The 21,808-nt window shown below is 42.0% G+C and overlaps 2 protein-coding genes across 2 annotated transcripts in view; both read left to right on the top strand.

The window, feature by feature from the left end:
- Positions 1-21,808, top strand: part of ttn.2 (titin, tandem duplicate 2) — a 184,343-nt gene that overhangs the window by 41,225 nt on the left and 121,310 nt on the right. The window contains 9 exon segments of the mRNA XM_072684995.1: positions 4,876-8,664; positions 9,376-9,654; positions 9,776-10,339; positions 18,628-18,909; positions 19,107-19,385; positions 19,485-19,766; positions 19,868-20,146; positions 20,976-21,263; positions 21,480-21,758. Of these exon segments, the coding sequence (XP_072541096.1) occupies positions 4,876-8,664; positions 9,376-9,654; positions 9,776-10,339; positions 18,628-18,909; positions 19,107-19,385; positions 19,485-19,766; positions 19,868-20,146; positions 20,976-21,263; positions 21,480-21,758 (6,321 nt within the window).
- Positions 744-3,643, top strand: LOC140561109 (myosin light chain kinase, smooth muscle-like). The gene is made up of 2 exons (XM_072686044.1): positions 744-2,277; positions 3,615-3,643. The coding sequence occupies exons 1-2, from the start codon at positions 744-746 to the stop codon at positions 3,641-3,643; spliced, it is 1,563 nt and encodes a 520-aa protein (XP_072542145.1).

The raw sequence follows: 21,808 nt of genomic DNA on the forward strand, positions 1-21,808 counted from the left end.
TAGAGAGTGATGTTAAGGAGTCTGCTTCTTTAGTCGCAGGCAAGGCATCCCCATTGAGAATCATCCAAGATGTTTCAAAGACAGGCTTTGTAGAGAATGTGGACCAGTCCATTGAGGGGAAAGCAGTGAGGGACATGTTGCTGGTGGAGCCATCATCTAGTGATTTGCATCGTTTTGTCTCTCTCGCAGAAGTCACTGAGACTCAACAGTCTCCTACTTTAATTAGACCTCAGGCTATATTACCAGATGTATCGAGGAACTTAACCGACACTCCTGGTAGCCCTAGAACAAAAGAAAGTGCAGTAGAGGAAGCGGCTATAAAGGGAAGTAAAGGAGCCTTTGTTAGACCGGGTGGTAGCCATCTTGAAGAAGATGACCCTGCTGTATCTACTCAAAAAATCGTATCAGAAATACAGGAACATGCAGCTGTACCATCGAAAACTAGCACAATTAGCATTCAGGGAATCCAAATGGAATACAAAGACACAGCAACTAGTGATTTAGGCCAGAAGGACACAGAAGGGGGGGTTTTGGGTCAAATGTCAGACATATCGAAACCAAAAAGTGAAGTGGCGACAAGACTAACTGCTCAAGAACGTTCACAGCAACAACAGCAAAAAGGTGTTAAACTAAGTGCTACTGGTGTTAGAAAACTTGAGGAGGAAGAAGTAACCTTCAGTGCTGTTTATGACTATTATAACCCACCGTCTGACTGGGGACGACCCTTGTCACCAGAATCGGAGATGTCCATTGAAGTTGGCAGCACCTTTAGTGAGGAAATGGCAGAAGTTGAGCGGTTCTACACACCTGCTTCATCCACCGAAATTTCACAATTTCCTAAATCACCTGAATCCTTCCACACTTCTACTGAGACCCCAGGTGGTGTTATGATGTCCCCTGACTATCCATTTTCTCCCATTGAACACAAGAGACCCCCAAGCAGCTCTAGTGATGGATTCTATTCTGCTAAGTTTCTTAGATCCCCAGATGATGAAGGTATTGAAACAACTCCCCCTGCAGTTACTATTGATGAGAGCATGATTCTCCAAGAAGGTCGTGGTTTGTTAGGCTTGGGGGCCCTTCAGGAGAAGGTACAAGGAATACCTCCGGCCTTTCTTAAACCTCTTACCAAGAGAAGAGTGTTTGAAGGTGACGTATTACGGTTCAGTGCTGAAGTATTTGGACTGCCATCCCCAGAGGTCAAATGGTTCCGAAACAAAACTCAGCTTGTTCCAGATGACAGAACTAGCATTGAAAGAGATGGTGATAACATAACGTTGGAAATTCGGAACATATCAAAAGCTGATCAGGGGGAGTACATCTCTGAGGCAGTGAATTATGTTGGTGAAGCAAAAAGTGTTGCTCTAGTTGTAGTGATATCTCAAGAGGCGAGGATGATACCAGCGCCACCTGCAGTCACCCATCAGCATGTAATTGAATTTGACGTTGAGGAGGATGAGGATTCATCAAGATCCCCATCCCCACAAGAAATTTTATTAGAAGTTGAGCTGGATGAGAACGAGGTGAAAGAGTTTGAGAAGCAGGTGAAAATTGTCACCATTCCAGAATACACAGCTGACAACAAAAGCATGATCATCTCTCTTGACGTTCTTCCAAGCATGTATGAGGAAGGTGCCGTTGATTTTATAACGCAAGAAAGTGAGGACTTGAAAATAGCATTTGAGGTAACGGAGATGCCACCACGTTTCATCAATCCAATATGTGACATAGAGACACCTGAAAATACAAGTGTAATGTTTGAATGCTCTCTGATGGGAATCCCTTCGCCAGTAGTGTCATGGTTTAAAGGTAATATGAAGATCCCTCATGATAAGAAGAAATACTTTCATAGCTCTGATGGTGATAACCACTTCCTAAAGATCCTGAAAACCAACACACATGACAGTGGCATTTACACATGCCGAGCTATTAACGTTGTTGGTGAGACGCTCTGTAGAGCATCTCTAATGGTATTGAATCCACAAGCGTATTCCGGAAAGGCTAGGGGGAGAGAACTCACTGCGGTGTCTCTAGGCAGCGCCAAAATTCAGCCCCAGAAGTTTGATTTGGTGGTTGGGAATTCCTCATTTGATGGCGAACAAACGTCAGAAATCGAGCTTGAGTTTGAGTTCCAGCAGGAATCGGATGAGTCTCAAAAAGCTGTAAGACTGGTAGCCATGACTGATAATGAGGTGAGCGAACAGGGAGAGAAGTACGTTAGCATCAACTTTGACGTCTTCGCAGAGCCGTCTAAGGAAGATAAGATAGAATTCAAAGGCAAATCAACAAACTCGTGCAGTTTTCATTTCCAGGTCACTGAAACACCCCCGAAATGCATAATACCACTGCAAAATGTCACTGCAGCAGTAGGAACACCAGTGTTGCTTCAATGCTTAGTCAGTGGAAAACCAAACCCCACAGCAGAGTGGTTGAAAGACGGTGCTCCAATTACAAACCCTAGATACATCATCCAAGAAAAGGCCTCAGGGCATTTCAATCTGCTCATAACAAATGTAGTTCAAGAGGATGCCGGCGAATTCAAATGTGTTATCCAAAACAAGGCAGGCTCAATCGAAACAATGTCCCTGCTAAAAGTCTTTTAGTTTAATTAGTTTAACTTCTTTGCCACACAGGACTGCTATTTTATGAAGTGTGTCTTTCATAGAGACATAGTTGTCATTATTTTTCATGTATTGTATATGTAAATTATTGTGGTATCGTGTATAGTTCTCTGCACAACATATCCAACATGCTTTTAAGCCTAATCTGTAGCAGCATGTATTGTCTCTTAATTGCAGGTTGGTTTATTTATTATAGATTACTAGTTGTCAAAAATTGTTCATAGTTTTACATGTGTGGTGTTAAGTGATTAAATGTACATTTTTTTCTTCTTTTCTTTTTGGCCATGTGATACTGTGCATGAACATTTAGTAGATGTGAAACGACTGGCACAAAGTAGATGGTCAGACATATCTGATGTCTAGTTAAGGGAAAGGCAGGAAAAAAACTTTCTGTGTACTTTGAGTTGCTACATTTTAGTCAACACATTAATCGACATTGAATGTCCCACTGAATGACCCGTCCCCCCCTTTTAAATTAATCTAGATTAATTTAATTTAGATTAGAGCTTTAATAGGACATTGTCTTAGATGTTTAATATGAGTTTTGCAAGTGATGCTGTATGAAATTAGAGAGCAAAGTACTCATACTCTACAGTAAATTTATGGTAAATTTAGCACTGTACACCATATTAGCTTGATTATTTCTGTACTTGTAGACAACCAAATATCATGTGACGAAGGTGAAATTAACACTTTATTTTACTGTGCCATTATTAATTAGTTACGATTATTTCCACATTTTAAAAATGTTGAAGTCAGATTACAAAAATGAGAAGCTGCAGTTTTTAATGTACCTGATTCAGTTTATCTGCACGTCGATTGATAATCCTCACTGATTGAGATTAGAGCCTTCAGCAGCTTTTGTGAATGTATTGCATTGCGTCCTCGAGGGCAGTTCGTGCAAAATCTACAGGTTGTAAGTAATTATATATTCCAGATATTACCCCAGTACAAATGTTTAGTGCCCTTTGTGTTTTACTGGTTTGTGGGTAGATGGTGCTCTCTCCCCTCATCTTTCTTGAAGTGATGTTGACTGGCACAGGCGTCTGTTAGCTGGGGATCTGGCGCTTTCCTCAGAGCGCGTCGGCTGCCTGGCAAGGCCAGATCACTGCTAGTGATGGGGGAGTTATGAATGGGTGGGTTAATTGTCAGTACCAAATTGGAAAAAAAAGGAACATACTTGTAACTTTCCCAATTTATTGTACCTACCTGTCATTACAGCAACATTGCCAATGTATCAGTCATGTGAATAATATATAGTATAATACATGACTATACAGACTATACAGAAATAGCAAGTAGGGAGTTTGATCTGATAGCACTGTTTGGCTATCATAAATCTTTTTTTTGTGCAAAAAAAACAAAACAAACCTACTTTATATAGTTTATAGTGGTTTAAACAAACTCTTCACCAATTAACTCATTTAAATTTCTTTTTATTTACATATTTAATCACTTAAAATGACATTTTGATAATAAATATGAATAAATAAATGAATAAATAAATATGTGCATTGTTTTTAAACATGTTGATGCGGATAACGTAAATAGGACACTGTTTACAAATAAAATAAAGTATAAGCTATAGTAAATTGGTGGGTTTAGCAAATGCAGTAACATTTAAATATATGGCCATAAAACCTGCTCTAGGCTCAAATCTCTACTGTGATGATTTTTCATGTCCTATGGTTTAAGGATTTCTTTTTGCTAATTTAATTATCAAACTACAATTGATAATTGTAGTTTATCAATTAAAACTAATGATTATAAACATTTGAAATAGATTTGGTAGGGCCCTAAAGAATAATCAGTATAGTATAAGCAGTGCTAATTTACAGTGATAGTGAAGGAATCATTGTGCAATCTAAATATTACTTTTAGTATAGAGTTATTTATTTGACTTGTTTAATGTTACAGAGAAGATTTATTTAACTTTTAACTGTAAATAAAAAGTATGTTTTCTCAGTATAGTAACAATGAGATCTGAGAGTATATTTTACCAATGTAAAACCTTCTTAAACCTTCCTTAGTTGAAACAGAGAATTATTCAGAAAGAATGTGGTTTGAGGAGTAAATAAGTTGAGTTTCAGTTCATTCTATGTAATTCTGTGTACATTAGACACACAATAAAGTACTGACAAAAATATTGTGCAACAGTTGTTTTATCTTTTACCATTTGTACGCTCTCTCACTGATGATCTGTTTGATTTATGAATTATATGGTGAATCTTTAACCTCCGTTATTTTCATACAGAATTTTCTAGCTTGACCCTGGAGACCAAGGAGCAAGAAGACGACACCTACAGCACTTCCCTCCAATTACCAGAAAAATCTAAAACACTTGAACTCAAGCCAGAGGAAAAATCTTACACTAGTTCCTTGGAAAAGAAAAAGGAAAGGCCTATTTTTATAACCCAGCTTACACCCGCAGCAGTAACGATTGGAAGCTCAGCTAGGTTTACTGTCACAATATCTGGTTTTCCAAAGCCTAAAGTTCAGTGGTTCCATAACGGAAAAGTCATTACTTCTTCATCTGTATACAAGTTCGTGGAGGAAAGAGATGAGTACAGTCTGATCATAACCGAGGTAAAGAAGGAATATGAAGGAGAGTACTCTTGCTCTGCCAGTAACAGATTTGGCCAGACTACTTGCACAACCACACTGAGAGTACAGGTCAGTGATTTGTCACCAGCAGAGAAATGGGTTGAGGAGATGTTTAAAATCCCTGGAGAACCACCTCGGTTCACCACTCAGATCTTGCCCGTACAGTGTGCTGAGGGGTCTGAGGCCAAATTTCAGTACAAAGTGATAGGGACTCCCCGTCCACAGGTTCAGTGGTTTAAGGGTAATTCTGAAATTAAACCAAGCCTGAACTGTTGTGTTGTAACTGACCCCGATGGCACTGGCTTTCTTATTATGATCGATGCCCAGCAGAGGGATAGTGGTCTTTACACATGCAGAGCTTCCAACACCTTCGGGGAGGCCACCTGTAGTGCTGAGTTGCATGTGTTCCGCAAAAGTTTCTCCGTATCTCGTCAACAGCAGTTGATTCAGGAACAAAAAGGTTACAAGACGTCCAGCACTGAGGAGGTGACTGAATCTCGACTGTACAGCGTGAGTCTTCCAGGGCAGGCCGGAGTTAGACTGCAGGAAGGACACCAGATGATTTATACTATTGGCACTGAAGAGAGGCAGACCGTAGCAAGTGAGCATGTAGGAACTTTACGTGACTTAGACGTCTCGTCTGCAGTTGTGAACAGAGAAAAGGTAACTCACCAAGCTGCAGTGCTGCAGTCTCATGAGACGCATGAGAGAGTAACTGTTGCTCCAGTCCAGCCACAACCAGCTGTGGCGACACCTCTGAAGCAGCTCCACATGGCCGCCATGACCTCTGCTGTACAAGAGAGCCAGGGCTTCACAGAGGAGCACTCTGACCGTATTAAAAGTCCTGAGGTCACCGAGCTTGAAGTTGCCAAGGAGCAGCCTTCGAAGGTCATGTCTGCCACAACGGAGTGCGTGACCCCTCTAACCATTGTGAGAGCAGAGTCGCTAGTCAGCGGTGAGAAAGAGCAGCTAAAACCAGCTCCTGAGCCCAAATACCCAGTCTCAAGTCACCAGGTCGAGACAACACTCCCATTTGTTAAAGAGCAATCACAACTGATCCCACAGACAGAAGCGGAAAAGAGCTACCAGGTTAAGGAGGGTATTAAAATTCTATATACAGCCGTTTCCACCGAGAAACAGCAACTAACAGAGGGCCATGCTACAGATTTATCAGTGTCAGATTCAGCAATTCAGACGTCCGTTAAGAAGGAATCCTCCAAACCGGTCGTCCTTTCACTGAACGAAACCAAGACAACTCTTTCAAAAGAGGAAAAAATCTCTATGCATAGACCTGCTGAAGAGACAGCATCTCTAGCTAAAGACAGACCTTTGAGGTCTGCTCTAGTTGCTGAGGAAAAGAATGAATTGCGAGCTGATAAAACAAGCATGATCCCAGGTTTAGACAGCGCTGTTTCAGTTCAGTCGCAGAGGGAAGAGGAACAGGTGCTTTATTTACAGGTATTTACAGATCAAGCAGCACTTCCATCTGAGGAGAAATTCAGTACTGAGAAACCAAGCCCAGAGCAAGCTACGACTCGAAAATCTCCTACTCTAATGCACACAGTGTCAACAGATGAGCACTGGACTATTCCGTGTGAGGAGTCGAGTCAGTTTTCCAACCAAGTGCCATCAATCTCCATAGAGCCCCGTAAAGAGACCCCCGCGCCCCTGCATCTACAGGCGGTTCAGCCAGAAAGCGTGTTATCCAAAGAAGGCATACTGTCAGTAGAAAGGCCAGACCAGCAGATGGCAGTGCAGAAACAGGAAAAGGCCCGTAGACATGCAGTTACCACGGAAGAGAAAAGAGAACTGACAGCAGATTATTCCAGCTCTCTTGACGTGTCTGTGGCAGGGGTTCGTTCTGAAATCAGGAAAGAACCGAAACCTCAGAGTGTTTTGCAAGTCATCGCAGAACCAATGCAGCTCCCCAAAGAGACTCCTTTTTCCAGTGATATTAAGCAACAGCGTGCACTGGTTCAGAAGGAGGATCACTGGAACATTATACATGCCACGTCCGTGTCAGACAGGCAAGATCTAGAGGAAGGGCATGTGGAGAATTTGGATGTGGTTGACAAATATACATGCTTGACTGAGGTGGAGCCCAAAATACCATCAGAGTTGGTTCATGTCGAAGAGAAGGCAGTGTCCACCGAAAGTAGCATTGCCCTCGAGGCTGCCGAGCAAGACTTTGCTGTAAAGATTCAAGAAGGCCAGTCTGTTAGACAGTCTATACTGATGGAGGAGAAACATGTTCTAAGAGGTGAACTATCACAGGATGTTACACATTTGGAAACAACCACAGCAGTGGTTACTGAGCAGCAGATGGGTGCTCTACAAGTGTCAGAGTCCAGAGAAAGTCAGACTCTTCCCAAGGAACTCACGTTTGTGATTCAGGCGCCGAAAGCATACAGCTTAGACATAAGGCACCAATTGAAAAACACGCTTGCGTCTGCTGTTGCTCAAGACCAGTCGTTGATTCTGGCAGACGTGGTTCAGCGTCTAGACGTTGTTGAGGTACAGGCGGTCAAAGTGCAGAGAGAACCCAGGTGTAGTGCGTTCACGTATCTTATCACAACTGCAGATGCACCCATAGAGATCACCATTGCTTTCGAGGGGGAGTACCCTCAGACAGCAGATCTCAAGAGTGAACTCCAGGCTGCCTTCTATTCCATTGTCTATCGTGAGCAGCAGGTTCTTACCTCTGAACAGCGTGGAACGATGCATGTTGACAGGCCCCAGAGATTACAGGTTAGCAGTGCTGCTTCTAAAGAAAAGTTCTCATCAATGGTAGAGAGTGTACAGTTAGCGGAAAATACCGAAGTATTTTTGCCGCCTAAAACTCAAATGGCTGCTCTGAAGACTGAAGCCACTGCTTCGGTTCTGTCTGTAACAGCTGACAAACAAATTGTGCAAGACTCTAAAAGTCGAACGATGACGATTACCACCGAGTCGACAGTGGAAGTGAAGCAGTCTGTTCAGGTTCAAAGACAGGAAATGAGGTCGGTAACTGTAAGAACCCAAGACAGAGATGTAGGTGCGGCAGATATCACGGCCGAAATGTCCTTTGGGCCGGTCCCAGCTGAACAGTCTGCTGATGTTTTCATTCAGAGGGAGGGATTGCAGGAATATCTGACAGAGGAGACCACTGAATTAGAGAGGGAACACGTTTTTGAGAGCTCCTTGGAGGATATGGCCATTGAAGAACACTCGAAAGCGACATTTTCTGTGACTATAAGACATGTTTCCAAAGTGAACTGGCTTTTCAATGGAAAACCAATTAGGCCTGGCAAAGAGTTCAAGTGTTTGAAAGATAGGGACACTTACACATTAGTAATCGACAAACTTGTCAAGAATAAACATGAAGGAGAATACACATGTGAGGCTGTGAGTGAAGCTGGCAAGACTTCGACATCATCAAGGCTCACAGTGGTCTCAAGAGGTTGGAATATGGGGATTATTTTACCACATCATATCATCCATGACTAACTTACTCTGAATGTGGTTTTGATTATAATCCACTCTTCACAGTCCTTTTCTTTTTTAAGGCTTTTATCATTCACCAATGTGTAAGCATGCCTTCACTTTGTAGTGTTCATCAACTCTTAACCGGGTTGGGTTTCTTTCAGTATCATCCCTTTCTTCATCACCTTCTTACATTGCACAAGTTTTCCCCACCTTTTTTTTACTTTAGTTCTTGAAAACTGAATCTGCGTCACCCAGGGCACACCCCCATGAATTGTACCTCATCCATGGTTCATCCTTCACTGAGCACTTCCTTTTGCATGCCTTCCAAGGACATCAAGTCTTGGTTTACTCTTCATCGATCAGTTCTTTTCCATAACATGGTCATAATTTTCCCTCCACAGTCACCCCTGGACTACTGTACGCATCTCATTATTAATGCCATGTTGATTGTTTTTGAATTATGTTCTATAAGTAAATACAGTATGTTTAAATGAATCTGTTTAATATGCTTCAATTAAGTCTTATAAGGACTTAAAGATTAAAGATTGGACTTGAAAGTATATATTTTAAACATGCCAGTGAGCTGTTCCAGATTTTTAATAGTAATATAGTTTACCATGTAATGAAACAAAAAAAAACACCAAACTGATGGTCCTTTGTGTTTTTCCCCCTCTGCACAATTCAGTTCCACCCGTTTTCAGGCACAAAATTCATGCTCTGGAGACGAACGTTGGCACTGCTGCCAAGTTTGAATGCGAGACTGAAGATGCACCGAACGTGACCTTCAAATGGTTCAAGTCTGGCACTGAGATCAGACAGAGTGACAAGTACAGGATCATCAGCCGCTACACCACATCATCTCTGGAGCTTTTGAGCCCGGCAAAGGCCGATAGTGGAGAATACACCTGCAAAGCATCAAACCAGCATGGTAGCGACAGCTGCTCTGCTACCCTGAATGTAACGGGTAAGACACCTATCCTTTACCTTCTCAGCGTGCTGTGTATTATTTTATGTTCTAGTAAAGCAAATCATACCTCTTCCTTTTCTTTTTCAGTCTAATGTTTGTTTGATTTTGTGTTTTATAGAGGTTTTCCCTCCAGAATTTGTATCAAAGCCTGATCCGATGACTTTATTTGTGGGCAAACAAGCGAAATTGCAATATGTTATTACTGGTTCCGTGCCGATGAATGTGGTCTGGCACAAAGACAACATTGCCATTTCCCCTGATCAACACTATAAAGTCTCATCTGAAAAGAACAGACACTATCTTGAGATCACGCAACTTGAGCAGAGTGATCAGGGAATGTACCTTTGTAAAGCATCCAACAGTGTCGGCACGGCCACTTGCAGCACTGAAATCAGGGTTATAGACAAACCCAGTTTTGTGAAAACGTTTGAGGCGACGTCTTTGGCAGTGGGTAATCCACTGAAACTTGAGTGTCAGGTGAACGAGGATACGGGAGTGACCGTCACCTGGACGAGGGATGGCAAGAAAATTCATAATACAATGGATAGCAAAATTTCTTTTGAAGAGAAAGTGGCCTGCCTTGAAATCCCAAAGGCCAAGATTAAAGATACTGGCACTTATGTCTGTACTGCTGCGAATGATGCTGGAAGCAGCACACACTCTTCTGTGATAACTGTGCAAGGTAAGACATATGAGATTAACATACTGCGCAGTGTGTGTGTGCACAAATCTTTAGAAATGAATTTTTCAGTGTTTTTTTTTTTTAGCTTTTAGCTTTGCTTTGACAGAGGACACAATCTTAACCCATCTCTGTCGTCTTTGCGGCAAGCTTGATTTTTCTTTCTGTTCTTGTGCCTGAAAGTCTTCCATTTTCGTGAGCTCTCTTGCAATGCAAAACAGACTTACTCTGAATTGAATCCCTTCAGAACCTCCAGCGTTTGTGAAGAGACTGGAGCCCAAGATCCTGTGGAAACAAGGCATATCTGCACGCTTGCTGTGCACTGTTAAAGGGTCTCCTGTACTCCACGTTACTTGGTTTTTAAATGACAAACAACTTAGTCCCAGTGAGAGACACAAAATAGCATTCAAAGATGGTCAAGCAACACTTGAGATCTCAGCCCTTGTTGTGTCTGACAGTGGAAATTACACTTGTGAAGTAATGAATGAGGCTGGCTGTGAAAGCTGCAGCACTCAATTGACAGTTAAAGGTTTGTGACAAGCATAAATATCTTCCTCAACTGCTTTATGATGATCATTATCATCATCATCATCATCATCATAATCATAATTTAATGATTGTTATTAATTGTTGAATTGCATGCTGTTACTCTTACTCTTAGAACCCCCTGCTTTCAAAAAGGAACTGGACATAATGGAGGTAGTGAAGGGACATACAGCCCAGTTCCACTGTGAAGTTACAGGCACTGCTCCATTCGAAGTGACCTGGTTTAAGCATAAGAAGCCAATTACCAGCGATAAAAAACACAAAATAGTTTCAAAGGATGCCGTTTATTATTTGGAAATACAGTCATTTGATAGTGCAGATATTGGGGATTACCAGTGTTGCGTATCAAATGATGTCGGTAAAATAACTTCCAAATCAGTAGCCAAACTAAAAGGTTAGTAAATGTACTTTACTCTTCTTACGCAGTCTCTTACGCAGTTTGGTAAAGGTAAAGTTTAAATGGAAATTATATTATAAATGGTTCTTCTTTCTTCAGACCCACCGTCTTTTGTAAAGAGGGTTGAAAACACAACTGCAGTTTTGGGCAGCGCTGTAAAACTGCAGGGTACTCTTAAAGGCTCAGCCCCTATTGTTGTAAAATGGCTCAAGGATTCTGAAATACTTCGAGATGATGATCCTAATGTTATCCCAACTTTTGAAAATAACATCGCCAGTTTGGCAATTGCAAATGTAGCCATACATCATGGTGGAAAGTACACATGCCAAGCTGAAAATGAGGCTGGTCAGCAAAAATCGGAAGCCTCCCTATCAGTTCAAGGTTAGAATGAAACAATATGTAGCAGACATACTTAGCAACTATAATGAGCCATAATAGTAAAATTACAATAATCCTTACAATCCTCCTTTTTTAATCTCAGAACCAGCCAAGATTGTTGATAAAGCACCATCCATCAGTGTTACCGCTGGAGACTCTGCAACCTTGGAATGCACTGTCTCTGGAAGTCCAGATCTTAAAGTAAAATGGCTCCGAGAAGGCAAAGAAATGACCGGGAGCCGGAAATACAAAATCTCCTTTAAAGACAATGTAGCAAGTTTGAAAATCCTCTCGGCAGAGAGGGGGGATAGTTGTGAATACACTGTCGAAGTTTCGAATAAGGTCGGGAAAGACCGTTGCTCTTGCTCAGTCACAGTTCTTGGTTAGTCCTTCTCTCTCTTCTTCGAATGATTACCATAAACTGTACATTTTTATGAGTGTTGTGGTTTACAACATGTTCTTATTTTCTTGAGCAGACAAAATCATACCCCCAACCTTCACGAAAACTCTTAAAAAGGTTGATAGCAATGTTGGGGCCAGTGTTCAGATGGATTGCAAAGTGTCAGGCTCCCAGCCCATGACATTATCTTGGTTCAAAGAGGGAAAGGAGATCACAACTGGGGAAAAGTATCTGACTGAATTTAAAGAGAGCACTGCAACGCTGAAAATATCTCGTCTAGAGACACCCGATGCTGGGGTTTTCACCTGCCGTGCAACCAATGCGGCAGGGCACAGTGAGACCAGTGGAACTGTATCTGTTAAAGGTTAGAAATTGACATAGCTGTGATTAATCGTATTCCTTATTTCTGAGCCCTTTAGGTATAAATATCCAACTGACAAGTTGAGTATGTATTGATGACGATGTCCCCCCTCAAACTACTTATAGAGCCTCCAGTCTTCACACTGACGCCTGAATCTCAAGATGTGATTCCTGGCTCTACTGTTGTTCTGAAAGCTGCCTTCACTGGAACAGTGCCTTTCACTATTAAATGGTTCAAAGAAGAGAAGGAGATACTAACTGGAGGCACTTGCTTGATCAAGAAAGAAGTCACTTCGAGTACTCTGGAATTGCACACCGTGAAGCCATCTCATTCGGCCAAATATACTTGCCAAGTGGCGAATGATGCAGGAAAGGTTTCGTGCACCACTGTGTTATTTGTCAAAGGTGCCTTGCTCTTTAAGCTCTTTCAGATGTTACTCTATGTAACTGCCTTCTTACTCCATAATGGTACGACATAATGGTTTGCGTTAACTGATGCGTATTCTCTTTTTTTAGAGCCTCCAAAATTTGTGATGAAACTTGACTCCGATAAATTAGCAGTGAACGGAAGCACTGTGGTTTTGGAGTGCAAAGTAGCTGGCAGCCCTGAGATCACGACTAAGTGGTATAAAAATGAGACCGAAATCAGCCCAAGTGATCACTGCCAAACGAGCTTCGCTGACTCAGTCGCTACTCTGCAGATGTCCAATTGTAGTGTTGAAGACAGTGGAGATTACATTTGCATTGCATCCAGCGATGCCGGCAGTGATCGCTGCAGTTGCTTGGTGACAGTTAAAGGTGTGTAGAGAGCTTAAAAGTGGTGTAGTGTTTAGTGAGTAGTGAGCAGCAGCTAATCAGTTAACTTTATCACTTTGTTATACTATTTTCCCTCTAGAACCGCCTGTTTTTGTGAAATTGTTTGAGTCCAAAGAAGTGGTCAAAGGTTCCGATGTTGTGCTGGAGGGATCTGTCTCTGGCTCAGCTCCGCTTGAGATCTCCTGTTTTAAAGACTCAAAGCAGATTAGAAATGACCGTCGTCATATCATTACCATGAACGATGGAATAGTTACCCTCCAGATTCTGAAATTCGAATTTGGAGATGCTGGCAAATATCAGTGCATGGTGGCAAATGAAGTAGGACAGGCATCGTGCGATTTTGAAATGATTTTGAAAGGTTAGTACGGATGAGGATGGATAGGGATGGATCAGTCAGTCAATACGGATCATGCATTTTCATATGCTAACTATATGTCTTATGCTCACTTTCTTCCATTAGAGCCACCATCTTTTGTGCAGAAGATAAATAACATGAGTGCCCTTATTGGCAGTGAGATTACAATGCAGTGTTCTCTGAAAGGCTCACTGCCTATGACAGTCTCATGGATGAAAGACGACCATGAGGTCAGAGATACAGAGCATGTTCAGATGTCCTTTGAAAACAGAACAGCAGTTCTGCGTATGTCGTCTATACAGTTAAAGCATGGTGGAAAGTACACTTGCCATGCCCAGAATGAAGCTGGAAGTCAGAAGTGTACAGCAGCTTTGGTGGTCAAAGGTTTGTTGCGATTGCTTGGTTACTTTTGAGTAAACTAGGTAGATAAACTTGCAGCTCCGTGGACATTATATTAGTCACCTGACGTGTTTTTTAAGGGGGGTAGTAAGTTCAGGCTCCTGCAGATGGCGCGGTACAAGGATGCTCAGGCTATAAATACCTGCGAGGTGTGTGACGAGATTTATAGATTGAGAAGAGGTTGTATAGTGCAGTGAGGGTCTCGTTGGATGTGTGGAAAATGGGTTGCAAAGCAGATACAGTTAATATTTGGCTAAGAGGAGGGATTGCATTTGGGCGTGGCCAACGACCACAGTGTGAAGAAAGTAGCTGAATCTGCAGGTATATGGAAGCAAACAGTCATATGGGTCTACTAGCAGTAGCAGAAATCCCGGCCTAGAGGAAATTCTCATCAGAATTGGGACCAAAAACTGAAACTGATGGACAGGGACTGCCAGCAGGTTTCACGGCTTGTGAATAAAAATGGCTTCGCTTCCAGTCAGACTTTCAGGAACTGCATTTTTTTTATTCACAAGCTGTCCATCAGTTTCATCTTTCTTCAATACACCACCTCTTCTCAATCTATGAATCTCATCGTACACCCCGCAGGTATTTATAGCCCGATAATCCTGGTGCAACGCCATCCGCAGGAGCCTGAAGTTACTACCACCTTAAACACGCAAGGTGTCTAATTTTCTGTCCGGGAAGCTAATGTGATTAACTCAAACCAATACAATTTGGCAGTGAGAGCAAGTTAACATACGCCTGTAATCCTTTGCAGAGCCAGCAAATATCACAGAGCCGTGCAAATCAATTAGTGTCACTGTTGGAGATCCCGCTACTCTGGAGTGCAGGTTCTCAGGCACCAAAGCCTTGAAAGCTAGATGGCTGAAGGATGGAAAAGAGCTTACATCAGGGAGAAAATACAAAGTGCAAAGCACCGATAAGAGCTCTATGTTAAAGATCCTGTCTGCAGAGAGAAATGATGAAGGCGAATATAAATTTGAGGTTTCAAATGATGTTGGCAGTAGCACCTGTGAGGCTTTCGTGACTGTACTGGGTCAGTATTTCAGCAAATTTGTTGTCATTTCATAAAATTGGTAGAAGAAGTGATATCCCATTGTTGTGCACTCACCTGCATCTTCTTATTGTGACAGATCAAATTATTAAGCCTTCTTTCACACGAAAATTGAAGGAAATGGAAAGTATTAAAGGATCCTTTGCACAGTTAGACTGTCTGGTCTCTGGGTCCCTGCCTATAACTGTCACTTGGTTTAAGGAGAACAAGGAGATAGAGGCTGATGATAAACACAAGTGCATTTTCTTTGAGAATGCAGCATCTTTGGAAATCACTCGCCTTGACAGTTCTGACAGTGGCAGTTACACCTGCATTGCTACAAACAAAGCAGGCACTGACCAGTGTTCTGGCGTCTTAAAAGTCAAAGGTTTGCATTGACCATTCATTCCCATTAATAATGTCATGCATTATCCTTTAAGACTGTAAATTTGCTCAGAATTAATAGTGCTAAATAGTATAATCTACAGAAGGCCTGAGCAACAGTAGCATTTTGGCTATTTGCCTCTTTACTTGGTAGTTGTCATTGTTCTAATTCTAGTTTCTAACTTATTTTGACTGCAGTAGTTCTGCATTTTATTAGAAATAGCTATCCACCTGTATTGGTTTATACATGCATATATACACACATTAAATGAATATGCACTTTCAAGTAACCTAGAATAGAATTACAGGATACTGACTGTTGTTCCCCCCCCCCCTTTCATAATCAGAACCACCAACTATCATTGAGAAGCCTGAGTCACAGGATGTCATACCTGGAACTCGAGTGAAGTTCAATGTACTTGTATCTGGCACTCCCCCATTGACTATCAAGTGGTTCAAAGATAAGAAACAGGTCCTATCAGGAGCTGACTGCTCAGTTCAAAAAGACGATGGCTCTAGTTCCCTTGAGCTGTTTTTCACCAAGCCATCAGACTCTGGAGACTATACCTGTGAAATAACCAATGATGTTGGCTCTGATTCATGCCAAGCATCGCTGTTTGTCAAAGGTTTTTATCCAGTCCATTTCTGAATTAATCCCCTTTTGTCCTTTTTTAATCTGTTCAAGAACCTATAATAATTATTATTTTAATTGTGATTTTAATTGTGTCTGTTGTGCAGAACCCCCCAAATTCACCCGAAAACCAGACAAGGTTTCAGTGGTGAAACCTGGACAGTCTGTATGTTTTGAGTGCCAGGTCATGGGCACTCCAGAGATAGACATATACTGGTTCAGAGATGGCAATGAAATAAGTCAGAGCATGAAGCATAAAATGAGCTTTGTTGATTCCCTGGCACGGCTTGAGATAAGTGGTGCTGATCTCAAAGATGGTGGAGTTTATTACTGTGAGGCCCGAAACGAAGCAGGTAGCGAAAGCTGTAGTATGGAACTGAAAGTGAAAGGTTAGTAAAACAGTTAAGTGGTTAATTGAACAATTCAGAGCAAGTGAATCAGCTGAAAAGATTCAGATTTCATGGTGTGGATATTTATCTCAATGTTTCAGAGCCACCAGTTATTGTGAAGCCGTTCGTTCCTGTAGAGGTGGTGAATGGTTCAAATGCTTCCTTTGAGTGCCAAGTGAAAGGCACTGCTCCCTTTGAGATTACCTGGCAAAAGGATTCAAAGGAGATCAAATCCAGCACTAAACATGTGTTCTCGCAGAAGAATGGCTCAATGATTGTTCTCGACATCCAGAAGTGTGATGCTCTGGATGTTGGAGAATATAACTGTATTGTTTCAAATGAAGTTGGCAGTTGTTCATGTAGGACAACATTAAGCATAAAAGGTTAGCTCATCGTTTTCTTTCTTACAGTATGAACTGTACACATTGTGTAGGTTTTAATTCGTAACATCGTTCATTTTGTTTTCTTGGATTCACCACCCCCAGAACCACCATCTTTTGTAGAAAAGATTCAAAATGTGGCCACGGTGTTGGGAAATGTAGCTGAGTTTAAATGCATTGTGAGAGGGTCGCCACCTCTGACCATACAGTGGCAGAAAGATGAAACCTGGATCCTGGAAGACCCTAAAATTGAAAGGACATTCGAGGATAATGTTGCGTCTTTGAGAATTCCTATATGTGAGTCTAGCCATAGTGGACGATACACCTGCCAGGCAGTGAATGAGGCAGGACAGGACAAGTGTTTTGCCACACTTTTGGTGCAAGGTTAGTTACTTATTGTATGTATTTAAGGTTTTATTGACTCTTCAGAATTCATTTCTATTTGACGTTTGATTGTACGTGCATACTCTTTTTGAAATTTAGAGCCCCCTCAGATTATTGAAAAGCCAGAAGTCATAAATGTCACTGCTGGAGATCCAGTCAGTTTCGAATGCAAAGTAACAGGCACTCCTGAGCTGAAAGTGAAATGGAGTAAAAATGGCAAGGAGGTGATTCCCTCCAGGCAACACAGCCTTATATTTGCCAATAATGTGAGCAATCTGAAGATTCAGTCTGTGCAGTTAGATGATGGAGGAACCTATCACTTCGAGGTGTCCAATCACATCAGTGTCTGCAAGTGTGAAGTGACCTTGAATGTCCTAGGTTGGTGCTTCATTCACTTCAGTGGTTCATCTTAAATAACTACCTGTAGATAGATCCATTTAGACTTTTAGAATAGGTCATTTCTATTGTTGACATCTTTTTGTCTTGCGAACAGAACAAATTATTCCTCCGACCTTCATCAAACCTCTGAGTGATATGGAGGAGATTCTAGGTTCCCCAGTAAAAATCGGATGCAATATATCTGGCTCGCTCCCGATCTCTGTTGAGTGGTTTAAAGATGGAACTAAACTGTCTGGTAGAACCAAGCATAAGCTGGTTCAGGACAACAACAGTGTCTCTTTCGAGATTGAGCGACTGGAGATGGCCGACACTGGAACATACTCTTGTAAACTTATGAACAAAGCAGGCAGTTGTGAATGCAGTGGAACGCTGAGAGTGAAAGGTCAGATGAGCGAATGCACAAGATAAAGATTTCATTCAGAATTGAAAAATATTTGCTCTTTTAACATGATGATTTCCAGGTCTTTAACAGGTCTGTCTTTCTTTCTTCTCCCACATAACAAATCAGAGCCTCCAAGCTTTGTGGTGCTGCCAGAACCCCAGGCTGTTATACCAAACACCACTGTTCGTTTTAAGAGTACCTTTAAGGGAACACATCCCTTCACAGTGAAATGGTTCAGAGAAGACACTGAGTTGATCACTGGACCGTCCTGCTTTATCGGTCTTGAAGGCCTTTCATGCTTCTTAGATCTTTACGCTGTGGGACTTTCAAACACTGGGACTTACTCTTGCCAAGTTAGCAATGATGCTGGTACAGTGAAATGTACCACAAGCTTATTGGTGAAAGGTCGGACTTTATTCTTCTACGCTTTGCTCATCTTCATTATTATGTGTTTTACATTCGCTTCCAATTTGTGTATTTTATTGCTTTTGTGTTGTCTGTGGGCTTTTCACCATCATCTTCACCATTCCTCATCAACACGCTTCCCTTCTAGCCGCCATTTCTGCTCTTCATTTCTGAAGCCACCATCTTCTGTGCTCTACTTTTGCCTTTAAATGTGTGACTTGATAAACTGATGACCATTTTTTCTTTGCAGAACCCCCTGAGTTTGTTCAGAAACTACCAGCGACAAAGCATATAAAGATGGGAGAGCCACTTCGGCTTGAGAGCAAAGTTACAGGAACAGCTCCTTTGAAAATTAGCTGGTACAAAAATGATGCTGCCATCACAGACAGCGACAACATGAGGATGGCATTTGATGGCTCTGTGGCAGTACTTGAGATTTACAGCACCAGCTGTAATGATGATGGAGTATACACCTGTGAAGCCCAGAATGATGCAGGAACTAAGAGCTGCAGCACTACCCTCTCAGTCAAAGGTTGGGCGATTTCTCCTGCACCGTGGGTTTTTGCGTTCGCCAAAAAAATCATAGTCTTTTTTGCCCCCCAGATTTTTCATTTTGTATAAGAGTTCATTTGCATAAGAACTTGTAAACATCATGTTCTTGAACAGCTTTCTGATCCATGTAGTGTAGTTTATGTTTATGTAAGCTAATTGTAATTTGAATATTTGTAGAACCACCAACCTTCCACAAAGTACCCACACCTGTTGAGGGACTAAAAGGAAAGGATGTCAGTCTTAATTGTGAGCTGAAGGGAACAGTTCCTTTTGAGATCAACTGGTTTAAAGCAAACAAGCAACTGAAGGAAAGTAGGAAATACAAGTTTGTGTCTGAGGGGCACTCTGCAACTTTGCACATTCTTGGACTGGACGCATCGGATGCTGGGGAATATGAGTGCAAAGCCTCAAACAATGTGGGAAGTGATACCTGCCAGGGAACAGTAAAACTCAGAGGTTAGTAAAGCTGAAAACACTGAAGGCTGGGGATGTATTTTCATTAGAAATGTTCTCATGTCTTCCATTAATCTATGAATATATTTTCCTGCCGTTTAGAACCACCAGTCTTTGTCAAGAAACTGTCCAATACGACAGCCGTGTCTGGTGAGGAAGTGACGCTGGTGGCCAATGTCAAAGGCTCTGAGCCAATCAGTGTGTCTTGGGTTCAGGACAAGGACCATATCCTCAGAGATGGCGACAATAGGAAAATTACTTTTGAGAATCACCAGGTCACGCTTAAGATCTTTAAAGCTGACTCCACAACTGCTGGGAAGTACACCTGCCAGCTCAAAAATGACGCTGGCGTAGCAGAGTGCATGGCGAACCTAACTGTGCTAGGTCTGTAGGCTTTGTTCGGTTGCTGTCTCTTCTTCACTTTACTTGTCTTCTTAAGCTGCATGGTTTTGCTGTGAAATCAAATGATTTCCCTTGATTTCCAGAACCTGCTGCAATTCTGGATAAGACAGAATCTGTCAGCGTCACGGCAGGTGACGCAGCAGCTTTAGAGTGCACTGTCTCTGGAACCCCAGAGCTCAAACCTAAATGGTACAAAGATGGAGTGGAGCTGTCTTCGGGCAGGAAATACAAAATCACCTTCTCCAAAAGGATTTCCAGTCTTAAAGTGTTGTCTGCTGAAAGGAATGATACTGGGGAATATACCTTTGAGGTCAAGAATGAGGTTGGCAGTGATAGCTGCAAAATGCACCTGACTGTCTTAGGTTAGTATTCTAACAGCTTTAGTCCCGTATTCGCATTCCAACCAAATGCAAACAGTTCTGACGATGACAACAAAGGTAGAGCTACACTATATGTCCAAATGTTTGTGGACACACCTTCTAATGAATTCAATTCAATCCAATTTGAAAATGTTGTCACACAGCGCTTTACAGAGATCTGGGTCCACGCCTCTTAAGAGGAAGCACCACAATGGAGGTGGTAGCGACAATGGCAATGAATTCATTCGCCTACTTAAGTTGCACCCATTGCTGACACAGATGTGCATTCACACACATACACATCTTGTCTAGTCCCTGTAGGGAAGTACTGCCAATAGAATAAGACTTTTTGGGGGGGCAGATAAACATACACCTATCGGCACCATGCTGCCTAATGCCAGGCGTGGGCTAGAGGGGTATGAAGCCCCCCAGCATTGAGCTATGGAGCAGTGGAAGAACTGTGTTCTCTGGAATGATGGTTCTCTGGAGCTCCATCCAGTACTTTTGGGGGAGTTGGAGAGTTGAGGGTGATGAGGTGGGGTGGTGATCATCATCCAACATCCTGACCTCATTAATGCTCGTGTCACTGAATGCAATCAAATCCTCAGAGCAATGCTCCTCTAAAATCTAATAGAAAGCCTTCTTCTTCCCTGGACAGTATAGACTCCAGAGTTACTCCAACAAAAGCAGGATCAAATATTTTTAACGAATAAGCAGGTGTCCCAGTACTTTTGTCCATATAGTGTATTTGCAATACAAATTCTAAGTGCTAAAGTGTGGCTTCAGAACTGATGCGTCATATTTCTGACCAATGATGATCTTTTTTAAACAGATAAAATTATCCCACCCACATTCTCCCGGAAAATGAAGGACACTCAAAGCATTGTTGGCAAACCGATCGAAATGAACTGTAAGGTCTCAGGTTCTGCGCCTCTCACCATTACTTGGTTCCACAATGAAGAAGAGATCAAGAGTGGGCCTAATTATGAGATTAGTTTTGCTGAGAACACCTGTACGCTCAGGTTGCCAATTTTGAAACTGTCAGACTCAGGATCCTACAAATGCAAAGCACTGAACAGTGCTGGCACTGCCGAGACAACTGCCTCACTTGTTGTTAAAGGTCAGGGGTTCAATTCATTTTTATCTACCTATTTTAGATCATTTAATTAAATTGATTAAATAGATTGGAACAAATATTATAGCTTTGTTCCTTACATTAATAGTTCTAGCTATATATCACATTAATATTTTCTGATTTAGTGCAGCCCAGACATGTTTGGACACAGGTCTCAGGTCCACAGTGTTCTTTATATTCTTTTCTACATGTTTGCTACAGAACCTCCATCTTTTGTGACACCACCCCAGCCAGTGGAGGCCCTCCCCGGTTCAGATGTCACATTTACTGCCACTGTGAGAGGAAGTGCCCCATTAAAACTGAAATGGTTCAGAGGCACTAAGGAAATTGTGTCTGGTAGAGGCTGTGAAATTGCCTTGAGAGGAGACGTAGCCACACTGGAGCTCCTTAAAATTGACAAATCTCATGCAGGCGAATATACCTGCCAGATTATTAATGATGCAGGGAAGGAAAACAGCCCTGTCACTCTTTTCGTGAAAGGTTAGTTGATGTGTTCTGTCAGCAGATAACACACCTTTTATACCTGTACC

Source organism: Salminus brasiliensis, chromosome 8 (genome assembly GCF_030463535.1).
Source record: "Salminus brasiliensis chromosome 8, fSalBra1.hap2, whole genome shotgun sequence".
NCBI classification, from domain to species: Eukaryota; Metazoa; Chordata; class Actinopteri; order Characiformes; family Bryconidae; genus Salminus; species Salminus brasiliensis.

What these genes read in the sequence shown, in the direction of transcription:
- LOC140561109 (XM_072686044.1), top strand. Translation starts at nt 744, where the DNA reads ATGTCCATTGAAGTTGGCAGCACCTTTAGTGAGGAAATGGCAGAAGTT. An exon ending in AGATAAGATAGAATTCAAAG is followed by an intron (nt 2,278 to 3,614) that starts GCAAATCAACAA and finishes GTTTGTGGGTAG; the next exon opens with ATGGTGCTCTCTCCCCTCAT.